Source organism: Erythrolamprus reginae, chromosome 9, assembly GCF_031021105.1.
Source record: "Erythrolamprus reginae isolate rEryReg1 chromosome 9, rEryReg1.hap1, whole genome shotgun sequence".
NCBI lineage: Eukaryota > Metazoa > Chordata > Lepidosauria > Squamata > Dipsadidae > Erythrolamprus > Erythrolamprus reginae.
The window spans coordinates 38,520,739-38,538,702 of NC_091958.1; the positions used below are offsets into that span (position 1 = coordinate 38,520,739).

Here is a 17,964-nt window from a genome sequence, read left to right on the forward strand (position 1 = left end):
GAATAATTTCATCATTTGGGTATTAAAAACCTGACAGTGATCTGGTAATGGCTTATCTTGTTCCAGTCAGCATATTTCTTTGCTTTTTAAAAAATTCCGTAGGGCTTTCCGCAAGATCAAATACGGTTGTGGCCGATGCAAGCGCGAAGCAACGGGACAAAAAGACCAGCCATGTTAGACAATGAAGCCGATGGCAATAAAACCGTGAGTGCATGTCAGGGACGCAATATGACTTCTCCAATTCCAATTCCAAATGAATTAATTTCACCTATTCTCCTTCATTTCTCCACCGTCAACTAAGATAGATACATAACATTTTGCACATGTAAAAATCTGTTGTATTGAAAAGTGCATGACAAAAATTAGTACATTTTAAAAAATAATTCTTCTCAAGGAACCTAAATGTTTTAAATTTGCATATGCCCTAGATTGAGAGCCAGTATAAGTAAGACATGCCTGTCTAGACGTCAAGAGTTTGTGAGCTCCAGGTGTAAGACCAGCTGGGTCTAGTAAGAATGCCAGGATGTAAATATTTGAACATTTAAAAAAAAAAAAATCCAAAACCCAGATCCCCCAATTACACTAGTTGATCAAGGTTATCCTCCCCCAAGTTACAGCAAAACTTTGAGTCCAGGTTTCTAGAATAGAATAGAATTTTATTGGCCAAGTGTGATTGGACACACAAGGAATTTGTCTTGGTGCAGATGCTCTCAGTGTATATAAAAGAAAAAATACATTTGTCAAGAATCATGTAGTACAACACTTAATGATTGTCATAGAGGTCAAATAAGCAATGAAGAAACAATCAATATTAGTAAAAATCTTAGGATACAAGCAACAAGTTACAGTCATACAGTCCTAAGTGGGAGGAAAAGGATGATAGGGATGATGAGAAAAACTAGTAGAATAGAAGTGCAGATTTAGTAAAAAGTCTGACAGTGTTGAGGGAATTATTTGTTTAGCAGAGTGAGGGCGTTCGGGGAAAAACTGTTCTTGTATCTAGTTGTCTTGATGTGCAGTGCTCTGTAGCGACGTTTTGAGGGTAGGAGTTGAAACAGTTTATGTCCAGGATGTGAGGGGTCAGTAAATATTTTCCCCGCCCTCTTTTTGACTCATGCAGTATACAGGTCCTCAATGGAAGGCAGGTTGGCAGCAATTGTTTTTTCTGCAGTTCTGATGCTCCTCTGAAGTCTGTGTCGGTCCTGATGACAGACTCAGTGATTCCTCTGTAGAACTGGATCAGCAGCTCCTTGGACAGTTTGAGCTTCCTGAGCTGGCGCAGAAAGAACATTCTTTGTTGTGCTTTTTTAATGATGTTTTTGATGTTAGGTGACCATTTTAGGTCTTAAGATATGATAGAACCTAGAAATTTGAATTATTGAATTATTAAAAATACTTTAAAGCTGCTTTTTCTTCACTGATGCAGAGTAATGCTACCTCTTCTTTCCATTATGTTGCATTTGTTGCTTATTTCCCTCTCCTTTATCCTTGCAGATGATTGAGCTCAGCGACAATGAAAACCCATGGACAATATTCCTTGAAACAGTAGATCCAGAATTGGCTGCTACAGGAACAACATTACCCAAGTTCGACAAAGATCGTAAGTGCCGTGACATGCAATTTTCATGCCAAAGGGAATAAAATTTTCCATTCCATAGAAAAGTCAACATTTTGGATTGCAGGATTTTGAAGCTGCTTCTATTGATGTAATGTTGATTTCCTTATAGTATTGTATGAATTGTTTCTTGTTTCTTCTTCATCTCAAATTAGAATGAACCAGGTTAACTGGAAGTACTCTTATCTAATTTTTTAATGGCCAATCCATTGAAATCCTGGGAAATCTAAAGCAGTGTTTCTTAACCTTGGCAACTTTTAAGATGCTTGGACTTCAACTCCCAGAATTCCCCATGCTGGCTGGGGAATTCTGGGCGTTGGATCTGCATATTTTAAAACTGCCATAGTTGAGAAATATGGATTAAAAGGAGCTTTGTGGATTATATGAGAAATATAGATTAAAAGGAGCTTTGTGGATAGCCCCCTTGTGACCCCCAGTTCCAAGTTGGCAGCCTCTGAAGCCTTCCTCCCTCTGCCCTCCCAATGTATGCTGAACACCAGTGGAATAGTTCCTTGCCCGTTTAAAACAAGAATTAGAACTGGGGTCTTCAAACTCCAGCTGATTGACATCTTCACAAAGTTGGAAATTGTTCGTCCCCAAACTATTCAAGGCTATTCTTGCCGGTAACTGGGCAACACAACTCTGTGTGATACTATCTCACGGTGCTCACTGGGGAATTTTGGAAGTTGTAGTTGCCCTTAGGCATGTCACCTTCAGGACTAAGGGATGGTGCAAAGCTCCATACAGAGATTGTCTAACTGACCCCAAATGGCTTATCATCATTTTGATCGCGGCCATTTATCAAACCCTTGGTTTGTCTCTGAACTAGATGAATAGAATCATAGAGTTGGAAGGGACCTTCAGGATCATCAGGTCCAACCCCCTGCTCAATGCAGGATTCAATAATAAACCATCCCAGAAAGATGACTGTCCAGTTTCGGTTTGAAGAGCTCCAGTAAAGGCGAGATCACCATCTCCTGTGGCAAACCGGTTTATCACCCTTACCGTTAGAAAGTTTTTTCTGATATCTAATCTAAATCTACTCCCTTGCAGTTTCATTCCATTGTTTCTAGTTCTTCCATGTGCTAACGAGAACAATTCTGATCCCTCTGCTCTGTGACAGCCCTTCAGATATTTATAGACAGCTATCAAGTCTCCTCTCAGTCTTCTCCTTTGCAGACTAAACATCCCTAGATCCTTTAACCGTTCCTCATAGGACATGGTTTCCAGACCATTCACCATCCTTGTAACTCTCTTTTGAACTTGCTCTAGTTTATCAATGTCCTTTTTAAATTGGGTCCTCCAGAACTGAACACAGTATTCCAAGTGTGATCGTACCAAATTACTGTAGAGAGGAATAATTACTTCACGTGAGTGAGATTCTATGCTCCTATAGTGCAGTGTAGTGTGAGCTCTAAAAACAAACTTAACCCAGTTTTATTTCCCGTTTAAGATGAAAGGTTGAAGAGAGAAAAGAAGAGGCATTCTTAAATTGATTCTTTAACTGCACGAGAGTGCCTAGACGAAATTTTTCTTCTTATATTTTTACATTACACAAAATATAATCAGTTGAGATATATACCAAAACAGCTCGGGCACAATTGGAGATTTTGTTCTTCTCTAAAAATCATCTTTGCTTTATTGTAGACGATGTGATGCTGTTCCTAAAAATGTATGATCCAAAGACACGAAGTTTGAATTATTGTGGACATATCTACACACCTATATCCTGCAAAATACGTAAGTTTTTGGTGTTTTTTGTCACTCATAAAGAGCCCACTAAGAAAATGTTCCACCCTATATATTATGCTTTGCATAATAAAATTCTGTAGTTTCAAGTTATATATATATGTCTGAACTTGTTAAATATAGAATAGCAAATGTTATCTTTTAACTGCTGTATCTGTGAGAGAAGGTGAGATAAGCTAATTCTGAGGTATAGTTTTGATTTCTGAACTAAACCATAACATTAGACAAAGTGATTTCTAGACGAAATATTTTTCCATAGAAGCAGAAGTTGCAATATGTATATTTTGTTTCTGTTATGTTCTTCCTCCAAAGGTGACTTGCTGCCAATTATGTGTGAAAGAGCAGGATTTCCCCAAGAATCTAATCTTATCCTCTATGAGGTTTGGGCCATTTATTTACTTTTTCCTTAAAAGTAGAATTATTCTTTGAGACATTTATCTGGGATGGGAATAGGGTGAATGTTATGAAATATTGTCAGAGTGAAGGAATGTCTTTACAGCAAAATAAACTTTAAGCAATCCAAATATTAACACATTTGTTTAAAATGTGTCTTCATTTTTCTAAATAGTTGGATTGAATTGCAAAGTTTGGCAGTTTTTCCAAATTATGTTCGAATCAACAATTTAATTTTTTTTACAAGGAGAGGTGGGTTTTTTAAAAAAATAACATAATGAAATGCATCTTGTAACAATTTGTGGATAGCCCCCTTGTGACCCCGAAAAATCACTCACATTTTGCATAATGAAACTTGGCATAGAGATTAGTGCATTTGAACTTTTAGGGCTGTTGGAAAAATCAGACATAGCAAATTAGTTGAGTTTGAAATGGGTTGCTGTGGCCTCAGGAAAGCATTCAGTACAGTACTTCCAGATCCCTGTGCACAAGAGACCAAGGAAACGACAGCTGATGTGCTGCTATACTGCATCTTTTGTAACAGGGGTCTCCAACCTTGGCTACTTTAAGACTTGTGGACTTCAACTCCCAGAATTCCCCAGCCAGCATGGGAAATTTTGGGAGTTGAAGTTGAAGAATAATTGTTCTATCACAGACTCAATTTACAGCACCTCACCTAATTAAATTATTAAAGGCCTTTTTGAAGGTATCATAAGTGCTGTGTCCAAATTTTAAAAGTATCCTGCTACAACTGTTCAACCAGGCCTTCAGTTAAATTTGGGGTAGTAATAACTGATAATCTGGGTTTAGTGTTCCTCTTTTCTTTAGAGGTTGGAAAAATGATAAATAGTTCTATTGTAAATAATTGCAACATGCTGCTCCTGTATACTGCTTGGGTATTGTTAAGAATCTGCATCAGAGAAGAGCAAAAACTAAAAAGATGTTTCAGATTGGTTGTGATTGCCATGCAGTCCTAAGAAAATACACACTTTGTAAATTAAGTGTTTTCTTAAATTCATACCCATGTTTTCATGAAATCATAAAATTAGTCTGTGAACTTTGGAAAACATGTAAACTTAGGAAGATAACAAGACAAGAGGTGAAATCCAGCAGGTTTTGAACTGGTAGTGGAAATTTTGAATTGTTCAGAGAACCAGCAACCATTACTTCTGGCTGGCCTCAGAGTAGGGTGGGAATAGAGATTTTGCAAAATTCTTCTCCCTGGAGTAGAGAGGGAATGGAGATTTTGCAATATCCTTCCCCTGCCACGTCCACCAAGCCATACCGTGCCCACAGAACTAATAGTTTAAAAAAAGTTGGATTTCACCACTGAACAAGGCCTGAATTACCAAAGCTCTGGAGCCCCCTTATATAGTGTCCTCATCCAGCAATATCAGCGGAAGGTAACATGTTGAAAAGGGGGTAAGAGAGAACCCAGAGCAGCAGTTAATTAGGAATTGCATTGAATGTTGCTGGATCCAATCTGGGTTGGTCAAATGGGACCAGTGGTTTAGTCTTCTGACTCTCGAAAATTTTGGAGCCCATCATTGGGAACCTCTTTCTCACCAGAATGTGTGCACAGAGAGAAGATGGGTTCCAGCAGGAGTCTGAAAACTCGGAAGACTGAACCTCTGGTTCTGATGACTGACCCAGATTGGATCCTGGAACATTATCCTGGAACACCACGTGTATTTTGCTTTCATTCATGCATTCAATATCCTCCCATAAATAAAGGCAGTTTTGTGGCACATGAAAAAACTTAATGAATGTTTAATAGAATAGAATAGAATAGAATAGAATTTTTATTGGCCAAGTGTGATTGGACACACAAGGAATTTGTCTTGGTGCAGATGCTCCCAACGTACATAAAAGAAAAAGATACATTTATTATTTATTGGATTTGTCAAGAATCATGTGGTACAACACTTAATGATTGTCATAATATTTAATTTAATTTAATTTATTAGACTTGAATGCCGCCCCTCTCCAAAGACTCAGAGCGGCTCACAACAAAATACAAAGCACATATCTAATATTAAAAACAATTATAAAAACCGATTATAAAACAGTCATATCATCCAATTAAATCATACATAAAATGAAACAGCTAACGGTCAGTTATGTTCCACAAGCCTGGCGGCATAGGTGGGTTTTCAGTAATTTGCGAATATTGCACACAATACAGGTCGTCCCTGACTTAACAACCACTATCAAGATTAGAATTTCTGCTCTAAATTGTTGTGGCTTGTAATAACTTTTTTTTTTTTTGCAAAAACTTTTACTTCAGTCATAAGTCGAGTCACCCTAGTTGTTAAGCAAATCGCGTGGTTATAATAAACATTCCTGTGCCTCACTTAGTCCGTATAATTAAAGTTCTGCCTTTAGCTTTTTGCAATATTTTCACCCAAGAATGATCCCTGTGAAAACAGACAAAGATCATAGTTGACAATATTTTCATCAGAAAAAAGTCATGCCATAACAAATTTGTCAGTGGTATAAGAGCCTTAGTTGGTTCTAGTGAAGCAGAATAACAGGTAAAGCTCTAAAAATGAATCACACCCTTAGTGGCTACTTAGAACTCAAAATAAAAATACTCAGTTTTCCTTTATCAGATTTATTGAAAGGGAAAGTCGAAATGGGTTGCAGAAATCTTGGTAACTTTCTTTGCTTTGGCAGCAGTTTTAAGGTCCTTGTACCAGAAAATCGCCTGTGCTTGTAACACTGCACAAAGTCCCAATTCTTTTTCTAGGCTATGAGAAGTCTATCATAAAATATTATTAAAAGAGAATTGCAGAACCGCAGAGGCTAATTTTTGTTGTTGTTATTGTTGTTCTTTCCAAAAATAGAAATCAGATAGATCCCTAAGAGCAAATGCCAGAATACATTTCTTAGTGTTCATAACTCTTCAAGGCATGGCTTAAAGTACATTTTTATCCCCAAGCAATAGTGATTAAACGTCCTGTAGGAGATAGAATAGATGTTTGTACTGTAGTTACCTATGCAAAAGTACTGTAATTTTCGGACTATAAGATGCACCAGTGTATAAAACGCACCAAGAGTTCAAAGAGGTAAGTAAATAAAAAAATGTTTGCCCTGCCCCAACCCCTAGGAACACTGCAGACCTCCCAAACCCTCTGGGTTTTTTTGCCAAAATGGGCCTTTTTTGTCTGTTTTTTGCAAAACTGGGGGCACTCCAGCCCTCAGGAGCACTCTGCAAGACCTCCCAAACGCGTTTTTGCGTGGAGCGAGGCTTCAGGAGGCAAAAAATGGCCGTATTCGTTACATTTTTGACCTCTTTTATGGTATATGCAATTTTTATTTAGTATTAAAAATGAACTATTTCTCCTTAATTGTGACTTCTGTTAAAACTAATCCCTTAATTTCTTGATTTCCTGCCCCCTCCCAGGAAGTTAAACCGAATTTAACAGAGAGAATTCAAGACTATGATGTTTCCCTCGACAAAGCTCTTGACGAACTCATGGACGGTGACATCATTGTCTTTCAAAAGTAAGCTTGCAACCTTTTTTTGTGCAAGGGCTCTGAAAATTTCAGTCCCAGGTTCTCCCAATACAATGTCCCTTGGATGACAGTTTTCAATAACCCCCAGCAGCCCAAATTAATGTAGGTTCCATTGCACCCGAATCCACCACTGATTTAAGAGAAAACTGGTTAAATCTGTGATGGGATATGCAAAAGATTTTTCAGTTGAAACCTTCTAACTTCAGGACAATCACTTTCGAGGCTGGAGTGCAGAGAAAAGGGTTGGGGGAAGAGAGGACACCTCATATCCTATGTGATTTAGAATGTTCCACTGGAGGAGAGAAAGTGGGTACCAGAAAGAAGTCTTTATACCCTCCTTCATTTTTGTCATAGGACAAACGTTATCTATGCGTGAATGCTGCCTGCCATCCAATGTAATTTCTTATAGCAAACAATGGAAGCCACAATTACAAAATCATAGGGCTAAAAGGGACCTTGGAGGTCTTCTAGTCCAACCCCGTACTCAAGACAGGAGACCTTATACTGTCACAGTCAAATGATGGTCAAATCTTTTCTTGAAAACCTTCAGCATTGGAGCACGCTCAGCTCAGGGAGGAAAGTTGTTCCATTGGTTAATTGTTCTCTCCGTCAGGAAATTTCTTAGACCCAGATTGGATCTCTCTCTCTAACAATTTAGGCATGAGTTTTTTGCCCCCTGCTATTCAAAGTTTAATAACATTTTAAAATGATCTCCGTTGTCACTCTTTTGATACTTAAGTGATGGAGGCAGCAAGGGTAAACTACTACTGTTTTTAATATTGTGACCTCAGTACAAAAACTGAAGGAGTAATGGATTTGTTTCCCAATGCTTGCCCACTATGTAGTAAAACACTTACCACTTTTCAAATTTCATTCTAGTGGGATGCAGTTCACTTGAAATACTCTGGTAGAGCATTCTAATCGAGGTCTTTACTTATAACAAAACGTTCATCCCACTTTTCTTATAATCTGTTGGAGTTTTAGTTGAATAATCAGCTGTGTTAGCTGGCTACAGTTTGTAACTCCCATTATTTTTTGTGAAATTCTTTCAAAAACAGTTCACTCTCATTTTCATTCTTTTTAACATGTGTGCATTATTTTAGTAGTTCATTGTTAGAAATTAGAGTTAGGGTTAGCTCTCGTTCACTTGGAATAATTTCTAAAAGGTTGACCAAAAGCTACAGATTTGGATCATCCTTTCAGTGTTTCAGCAATTTTTATGTAACTATTTTTTTTTCGTACTTACAAGGGATGACCCTGAAAACGACAACAGTGAATTAGCGACAGCAAAAGAATACTTTCGAGATCTTTACTACCGAGTTGATGTCATCTTTTGTGATAAAACGATCCCTAATGACCCTGGTTTTGTTGTCACATTGTCCAACAGAATGAATTATTTTCAGGTATTTATTTCTCATAATGTGGTATGGTGTAAAATCATAATTTTTAAACCCATAATTTTGGGGAAGAAGCTTTTCCGTTGTTTACAAAAATTCAGCTCATTTTCTCTTCTTCCTTTTTTTTAATCTTTTCAGGTTGCAAAGACAGTGGCCCAAAGGCTTAATACAGATCCTATGCTGTTGCAGTTTTTCAAGTCCCAAGGGTAAGAGATGTTGATCAAATATATCATCTGGGCACAGAAGATAATTTGCATCGTTTTCATAGCTGGAAATTTACTGTCAGATTCATTGATTTTGGTTCATGCTACTCATAACTCTGTGTTTTAGATCCTGGTGCAACTGACATTTTGGTTAAATATTCCTTCCATATTGGTCATCTTCATTATGGACCAATGTGTCTACTTTTTAATAGCAGGGTTTTTAAAATATGTTTTCCACAAGATGGAAAACCTCCGTAGATTCTGTAAAATCTAGCAATCTAGCAATAGCCCTTAGACTTATATACTGCTTCACAGTGCTTTACAGCCCTCTCTAAGCAGTTTGCAAAGTCAGCACCTTCTCAACTATTGGGCCTTCATATTTACCCACCTAGGAAGGATGGAAGGCTGAGCCAACCTTGATTAAATGCTGTACAGAAAGTATTTTAAAATGAGATTTCTTTCCTTTCCTCCCACCCACCCCCATCTCTTCTGTTTGTCTGTTTGTCTGTCTGTCTGTCTGTCTGTCTCTCTGTCTGTCTGTCTGTCTATCTGTCTCTGTCTGTCTGTGTCTCATTTTTAGTTACAGGGATGGTCCTGGTAATCCCCTTAGGCATAATTATGATGGAACTTTAAGAGATCTTCTGCAATTCTTCAAACCCAGACAACCTAAGAAACTTTATTATCAGCAGGTAGGAGCTTCTGTTACTTCTGCAAGAAGGAACAATTGGCCTGTTTTTTGGTATGATTAAACTGATGCCTTTTCCCTCCCAACTCTTCACAGCTTAAAATGAAAATCACAGACTTCGAAAATAGGAGAAGTTTTAAGTGCATATGGCTAAACAGCCAATTTAGGGAAGAGGTAAGTAAGCCCTTTCATTTGTTGTAGTGTTCAGAATGATCAAATAGCAAGTTTTATTCATTTTTTAAAATTCATGTTACTCACCTCTTTGTCTTACAAATTACAAAAGCTTTACTAATTCCAGAATTCCAGTAATAATAAAGTATTTGAGGAACAAATCAGAATTTTTACCTATGGGTAGGGATATGTTGGTGTTATTTAGCTTTTCAGCTCCATGCATGAACTAACTGAATAATTGCTCGGCAGCATTCTAATTTCACAAGTCTCTTTATTTGCGCAAAGGTGCAATCAATTAAAGTTACATTTATATGCTGCCCATCTTACTATCCAAAGCTTTTTGATACAGCATTTTTTCCTCTGCAAACCTTATTGGAGACATTGAACATTATTAGGTATTCTTTAGTAGTATCAAATAAGCTTGACAGATTTTAGCATTTGTATATAACTCAAAAGCTTGTTCCTTCTAACTTTAATTTCCTTTTGCATCTTATAGCAGTTAAATATTGGCTTCTGCTTTTCTCCCTCTCTTTTCTTCTCTCTCTCTCTCTTTCTCCCACCCCTTAACTTTTTTAGGAAATAACACTATATCCAGATAAACATGGATGTGTGCGAGACTTATTAGATGAATGTAAAAAAGCTGTAGAACTTGCTGAAAGAGGTTCAGGGAAATTAAGGCAAGTGTTTTCTTTTTTTTATTTTTTAAAAATTTCCCCTATCACCAGAGATCTACAGAAAGTGAATAGTCTACTTAAACAAGTGGGAAAGCCAAACCTTACTTTGATTATCAATTATTCCTGATTAGTGATGGGCGAACCTAACCCGCACAATTCGGGTCTGTACTGTATGCCGAACCCGAACCCGAATTTTTTTCAAAGTTCGGGGTCGCGTTCGGAGCTTTGACGTCACCGGCAGGTTGCTAAGGACGCCAAGGTGATCACTTCCTGGATTCCATGGAATCCAGGAAGTGATCACCTTGGTATCCTTAGCAACCTGCCTGTGACGTCAAAGCTCCGCCCCTGGAATCTCTTCGTGGGAGGGATTCCCCGTTTGGGTTCGAGTTCGGTTCGGGTTCGGCCGAATTTTGCGGCAAGTTCGTCTGAACTTGCCGAACCCGACCACCGTTGGGTTCGCCCATCACTATTGCTGATCTTTACTGGGCTCCATTTATCATTTGCAAAAATGTAAGTTGCCAGATTTGAATGCATCTTCTTAAAAGTCATCGGAAACAGAATTTTCTCAAGAGTTCAGTTGTGAGTTTTCAAGTATTCTTACACCGTCTTTTCTCTTGTCAAGGCTGCTAGAAATTGTAAGCTACAAAATCATTGGTGTCCATCAAGAGGATGAATTATTAGAGTGCTTATCGCCAGCAACCAGTCGGACATTTCGAATAGAGGTCAGTGTTGAGACAGTGTTGAAGTATGAGTCTCTGAGTACCACCAGACCCTTGATGGGGCCATGGACCCAAGCAACTTTCAGGACTGGGTCACTCCTTTGAATTAAACCATAGTGTGCTTTGTTTGATTTAATGTGCAATCCAGGCTATTAAGGCTTGTTCAATAAACCACAGTTATGGGCATTACCTATTTCCTTTTGCAGCACTTGAGAAAATACATTGATTCCTACTGGGCCCTACCACATTTATGGGGGTCCTGAGACCCATGTATGCAAAGAGGCAAGATGGGAAATTACTTTTGTTAGAAAAAGCTGGGACTTGGATGAGGTGTAGGATAAACCTTGCAACAATCTTCACCTGCACATCTCACTGAAATGACCAACAATTATTAAACTGCTTCAGGAGAATTGTTGTCAGATCTGTGGTTCTCAACCTCAATTTCAAGATGAATGGACTTCAATATCCAGCATTCCCCAACTAACCAAGTATGGTGGCTGGGGAATTCTGGGAGTTGTACTCCACACACCTGTGTGTTTTGTATTAATTTGGTTTCAGCAGCAGAGGCGCTTTTTTTGCTTATCTGCCCCAAGTACCAAAATCCTTCGACCAGATCTGAACTGATCCAGTAGATCTGACATTGCAACCCAAGAGCCCTTTACCTTCTTAAAATGGGGAAGTGGGGGAGGAGGAAATATGCTGGCAAGTTTTTTTTCCAGGAATCAGAAGACCCCAAACTGTAGTATAATTTGATTGATTGGATGAGGAAAGTAAGCTTTTGATATTGACATCTTCATCAGGCGAGAGCCTATGGATGTGTGCCACAGGTGGCGTGGAATGCCCTCTTTGTGGGCATGTGAGCCATTGCCCCAGCTCAGTTCTGCTGCGCATGCGTACACATCTCCCACCGGCCAGTTGGTTTTCGGGTCTCTGCCATGCACACACTACATTTGGAGGGTTTGTGCGTGCTTCGGGCACCCAGTCCAGAAAAGGTTAGCAATCACTGGGCTAGGGATAACCAAAATTAATAAATATTATAAAGAGTTAAAAGGGAGCTTTTAAGCCTATCAGAAACCCCAAATCAGTTCATAATGGACAAATAATGGAACATAAATATCTTTTGCAGGCTTGACAAAGCTAGACCACACATAGGAGTCTTACAGTTTGATTTTTATCCCCATCACAATTCCCAACTTTGGCTTCACATTTAAAGGTTGATAAAAGCATGGTGGTACCTCTACCTAAGAACGCCTCTACTTACAAAATTTTCTAGATGAGAACAGGGTGTTCAAGATTTTTTTGCCTCTTCTCAAGAACCATTTTCCACTTATAAACCCAAGCCTCCAAAACTGTAACCGGAAAAAACGGGGAGAAACCTCCGTGGGACCTCTCTAGGAATCTCCTGAGAGAAAACAGGGCCAGAAAAGGTGGGGAGAAGTCTCCATGAGGCCTCTCTAGGAATCTCCTGACTGAAAACAGGGCCGGAAAAGGTGGGGAGAAGCCTCCATGGGGCCTCTCTAGGAATCTCCTGGGAGGAAACAGTGCCGGAAAAGGTGGGGAGAAGTCTCCATGGGGCCTCTCTAGGAACCTCCTGAGAGGAAACGGGGCCGGAAAAGACGGGGAGAAGCCTCCGTGGGGCCTCTCTAGGAATCTCCTGGGAGGAAATAGAAACACCCTCCCTGTGATTTCCCCAATCGCACACATTATTTGCTTTTACATTGAATCCTATGGGAAAAATTGCTTCTTCTAATAAAATTTTCTACTTAAGAACCTGGTCACGGAACAAATCAATTTCATAAGTAGAGGTACCACTGTACTGATTTAAAAAAATATTTATAGCTCAGGGTTAAAATGAAAGGGTCTTTGGTGCTTTCTGAGCTTGGTGGGGGGTTTTGTAGATGTTTAATTACCAGCTCTGATGAGGTTACTTAGTTTGGGTAATGAAACATCTGCAAGAGAACCACCAAGCTCAGAGACCACTAAGGGCTGATGAAATGCCTGAAGGGGCTTTAGCTCTGCACACCTTGAGATCCTGTAGCTGCTCCCTAATCAAATGTCAGTGTCTTGGTTACTTCCTTTTCCAGAAGTTCTGATTCGACTACTGCCATGTTTTTCAACTCTCCTGCTAATGCTGCTGGTGTAAATCTTCCTAATCAGCTTCTTGCATTGATCTTTCTTGCTGTAGGAAATTCCTTTGGACCAGGTAGAGCTCGATAAGGAGAATGAGATGCTAATTACAGTGGCTCATTTCCAGAAAGAGGTTTTTGGAACATTTGGCACCCCTTTCTTGCTAAGAATACATCAGGTGGGTTCTGTATAGACTGTTGTTGTGTTGAGTCCATGTTACCAAAAGAGAAGGATGAATGATTTTCCCAAACCAGTAACTATCAGGTCTCATAAATTTCGCATTATTGTTCACTCCAAGACACTCACCACAATTTTTGGTCAACGTATTTGTTAATCAGTGTGCAAGCATGAGCGTGCATGAATGTTTATAAATGTGTACACACAAATGTTCATCATTTATACAGTACATGCATACAAAACAGGCTTTAGCATCATCAAGCATCCCAGATATATAAAATATACCTAAAATTACAGTTTACTAACAGAATATATGCCTGATAAATTTAGACCAAACATGCTAGAATTAATGTCCTGTATTTCTTGAATTCTGATCCTTTTAGGGTGAACATTTTCGAGAAGTGATGAAGAGGATTCAGACTGTCCTGGACATTCAAGAGAAGGAATTTGAAAAGGTATTAAAGTGAAGTAGAATATCTTTTACTCTACAAAGCAGAGGTCTTCATACTTGGCAACTTTAATTTTCCATACTTGTGGACTTCAATTTTCAGAATACTGGGACTTGAAGTACACAAGTCTTAAAGTTGCCAAGTTTGGGGACCTCTGCTACAAGGGGTGATGGGTGTTAGAATTGGCACGAGAGTGAGGTGTAGAAGAAAAGAGGGTTCCTTCTTTTGATTTACTTCATCAAATCTGTAAGGACCTCACCTTTCCCCTCCACAGAATTCTCACTTACATTATTCTGAATAAAACTGCATAGAATGGCTTTGTAAATATAAATGTATTCTGTGTTTAAAATATTGGAATTTTATATTGGAGATGTAAAATGCAGTCAGGTTTAATACAAAGGAAAACATGGATAGAGACCGGAATTATAACCATCAGTCATTGTCAGCTGGAAACCTGGCATGCCAGGTTCAAGACCCCACGCCATGTGATGGGGTGAACTCCCGTCCTCGCCTCAGCTCCTGCCCATCGAAAGCATGCAAATGTGAGAAGCTCAATAGGTACCACATTAGCGGGAAGGTAACCACTCCATCATGCTGCCACATGACCGTGGAAATGTCTTTGGACAGCACTGTCTCAATGGCCTTGAAAAGGACACGAGCACCTTTTTTGAGCCACGGCACATTATTCATATTTTCAAAATCCTGGGGAACATTGAAGGGGGGCGGACGGGGGGGGCGGGCTAAAGAAAAGTTTGGACAAAAAAACCCTCTCTCTTCCTCTATTTCTCCCTCTTTCTCTCTTTTCCTTCCTTCCCTTCTTTCTTTCTCTCCATCCCTATTTCTTTCTTCCTCTCTTTTTTGCTCTCTTTCTGTCTCCCTCCTTCCCTTCCTCTATGTCTTTCTCTCTCCCTTGCTCTCTCTCTCTCTCTTGCTATCTCTTTCTTGCTTTTTGCTCTCTTTCTTGCTCTCTCTCTTTCACTGTCTCTTGCTATATGTCTCTTTCTTTCTCTTTGCCTCTCTTGCTATCTCTCTTTCTTTCTCTCTCTTTCTCTCTCTCTGTCTCTCTTGCTATGTCTCTCTTGCTATGTCTCTCTTTCTTTCTCTTTCTCTCTCTCTCTGCCTCTCTTGCTAAGTCTCTCTTTCTCTCTTGCTATGTCTCTTTCTTTCTCTCTTTCTCTGCCTCTCTTGCTGTCTCTCTTGCTGTCTCTCTTTCTCGCTCTCTGCCTCTCTTATATGTCTCTTTCTTTCTTTCTCTGTCTCTCTCTCTCTCAGCTGACTGCAAGCGGGAGCCCTGACGGCGGCAGTTGGACGTGCTGCTGGACGCCGTGTATGCCAGGCCCGCAGCGCCAGCATGCACAGCGTCCAGCAGCACGTCCAACCGCCACCGTCAGGGCTCCCGCTTGCAGTCAGCTGAGAGGGAGAGAAAGCTCCCTCTCGCCGCCGCCTGGAGCTCCCTCTCGCCGCCGCCTGGAGCTCCCTCTCACCGCCGCCATCTCCCTGCGACTGCCTGTGGCCGCTGCAGCCACCAACACCCCCCCCCCCCGCCGGGCTCCAAAGGACATTTGCCGCCGACGCCAGGGAAGCTCCAGCTGGGCGGAGCGCTGCCGGTGCCTCCGACCTGGGACTCCCACTCGCAGCTGCTCCCCGGCTACTGCCTGATGCCGCGGTTTCTGGCACTCTCCTGCTGGGCCCCAAAGAAGGAAGGCGGAAAAAGGCGCGAAGAATTAAGCTCTCCTTCTTCCTGCCTTCCTTCTTTGGGGCCCAGCAGGAGAGCGCCGAAAACCGCGGCATCGAGCAGGAGCCGGGGGACAGCTGCGAGCGGGAGCTCCAGGTCGGCACCGCCCCCGCCCCGCCCAGCTGGAACTTCCCTAGGAGCTTCGCAGCACACCTGGCCGTGTCTCGGGGCACACTAGTGTGCCGCGGCACACCGGTTGGGAAACGCTGTCATAGGGGTCAAATAAGCAATGAAGAAACAATATTAATAAAGATCTTAGGATACAAGCAACAGGTTATTAAAGGTCTATTGTTTTATCTCACTTTTTAATCGTGCCCAATTTTTGTTGTTGTCTAGTCATTGAAGTGCAGTAAAGAAAACTTCTGTTGTTGTTGTTTTCTCTTTGAAGTTTAAGTTTGCTATTGTAATGATGGGCCGGCACCAGTATCTTAATGAAGACGAATATGAAGTGAACTTGAAAGATTTTGAGCCCCAACCCGGTGAGTGTCTATTTATCTTCATTTTTGGGGCTGGCCAGGGCTGTGGGGGGGGGGGGGGTTGTTTGTATATGAACATATGTGTTGTGTTGGGTGAGTTCTTCAAAGTAAGCGGGAGCCAGTTCAGGATGAAAGTGGGGCGGGTTCTGTGTCAAAATTATTTGGGACTTGTCGGGTGTCACAACAAACTCTCTCAAACAGGGGTGTCAAACTCGATTTCATTGAGGACCAGGGTTGTGTTTGAACTATGGCAGCTGGGGTGGCCGTGGCCAGATTGATGTCGCTTATGTCAGGGGTGCCTGTGGCAGCCTGAGAGCTCTGACAGCGAAAATGCAAGCTCCGTTTCAGCTTCGGTGGCCTCCTGCAAGTCTCTGGCAGCGAAACGCAACTTGGGAGAGCTATGTGCAGCCCTCCAAGCTCTGTTTCGGCTGCAATGGCCTCCTGCAACCCACGCAGCCTCCCCAAGCTCTATTTTCACTGACAGAGGCACTGCGGGCTGGCCCTTCACTGTGTCCCTGGGCCTTGAGCGTGACACCCCTGCTCTAGAAACTCACTCCTCCTTTCTCCTTTTCCCTCCAGGCAACATGTCTCATCCCAGGCCATGGCTCGGGCTCGATCATTTCAACAAAGCCCCAAAGAGAAGCCGCTACACGTACCTTGAAAAAGCTATTAAAATCCATAACTGACTTACCCTCTCCAGTTTGTTCGAGGCAAAAGGGGCAACAATAAGTGTGTGTGTGTGTGCGTGCGTGTGTGCGTGTGTGTGTGTGTGCGCGTGCGCGCACCTTTTTAACAACTGTAGGACTTTTGGTACACGTGCACTTGAGATCGGGAGTCTCCAGCAAGACAATTTGCTGCTGATTTATTAATTTTATTTTGAGGCTGTTCAGTTTGGCTTCTCTGTATATCTATTATTGACTGCCCTCTTTTTTTTTTTTTTTGAGCAAAAAAAAAAATGAAGGTGTTTTATAAAAAAAATAAATAAAGCCCGGGTGCCAATGAGAGTTTTTATGGGAAACATAAACCAAGCAAGATGGTCAATGTAAAAATAAAATAAAAGGAAGGGTTGAATAGGACGGGTGACATTGGCAAACTCTTTGTCTGTAGTATCTTTCAGGGCAGAGTCTGTGCAGGCTGCCCTCCCCTTCCTCCTTCCTTCCTTCCTTCCCTCCCTGCCCGATCCTGTACCACCCCCCCCAACAACCCCCCCCCCCCCCGATGCGTGGTACCTGCCATCACTGCACCTAGCTGGCACTGTGGTTAGGCTCACGTTTGATTTCTTTCCTTCAGTTATATACTTTAAATGAAATTTTTGTGCATTTGTAAATGCCAAGAGAAACTCACATCATCAATAAATAGCAATCTCTACTTCATTGTGTACACTGTTGGCACTTATTCGGGGAAGAAACGTCTTTTCATTCAGCCTAGGAATTCTCTCTTTATTATTATTATTATTATTCTATTATTATTGTTGTTGTTGTTGTTTTAAATAAAAAGACTTTTGAGTCAGAGTTCCTCCCCTCCACCACTCCCCCACATCACCTTTTTTTGCCAAGCAAGGAAGACTCGAAAATCCTCGAAAGAGCCGTGGCGTCTTTATATTTTTCCTTTTAGAAACTGCTCAGAAGAAGAAAAAGCCTTCGATTATGAATTAATGTCCGAGTATGGTGGCTGGCATCTCATTGCAGGAAATGAGGAGGGGAGAAGGGGAAATAATCACCTGATTTCTACTGAATTTTAGCTAATCGGGAGGGAAGATGAGCAAACTCGCTTTTTCGCACTGAGGGCACGTTCACTAGCATTTAGTAAAGCTGTTGACTTTGTAAAAAGGGCAAGGGAGCTTTGGGAGGGGGAAAATGGAATTGTATATTTAAC

At 40.9% G+C, this 17,964-nt stretch overlaps 1 protein-coding gene across 2 annotated transcripts in view; it reads left to right on the forward strand.

Moving 5' to 3' along the window:
- Positions 1-17,462, forward strand: part of USP7 (ubiquitin specific peptidase 7) — a 143,159-nt gene extending 125,697 nt beyond the window's left edge. Inside the window, exons 17-31 of one of the 2 annotated variants that reach the window (XM_070760878.1) lie at positions 103-204; positions 1,495-1,600; positions 3,263-3,355; positions 3,677-3,744; positions 7,164-7,264; positions 8,526-8,679; positions 8,812-8,879; positions 9,457-9,565; positions 9,658-9,735; positions 10,309-10,409; positions 11,029-11,128; positions 13,311-13,430; positions 13,813-13,884; positions 16,002-16,092; positions 16,669-17,462. In XM_070760878.1, coding sequence (XP_070616979.1) covers positions 103-204; positions 1,495-1,600; positions 3,263-3,355; positions 3,677-3,744; positions 7,164-7,264; positions 8,526-8,679; positions 8,812-8,879; positions 9,457-9,565; positions 9,658-9,735; positions 10,309-10,409; positions 11,029-11,128; positions 13,311-13,430; positions 13,813-13,884; positions 16,002-16,092; positions 16,669-16,775 — 1,470 coding nt within the window. In that variant the 3' untranslated portion in view covers positions 16,776-17,462. The remainder of the gene's footprint in view (positions 1-102; positions 205-1,494; positions 1,601-3,262; positions 3,356-3,676; positions 3,745-7,163; positions 7,265-8,525; positions 8,680-8,811; positions 8,880-9,456; positions 9,566-9,657; positions 9,736-10,308; positions 10,410-11,028; positions 11,129-13,310; positions 13,431-13,812; positions 13,885-16,001; positions 16,093-16,668) is intronic. The other variant, XM_070760876.1, reaches the window with a different exon arrangement.
- Positions 17,463-17,964: the final 502 nt, after the last annotated feature.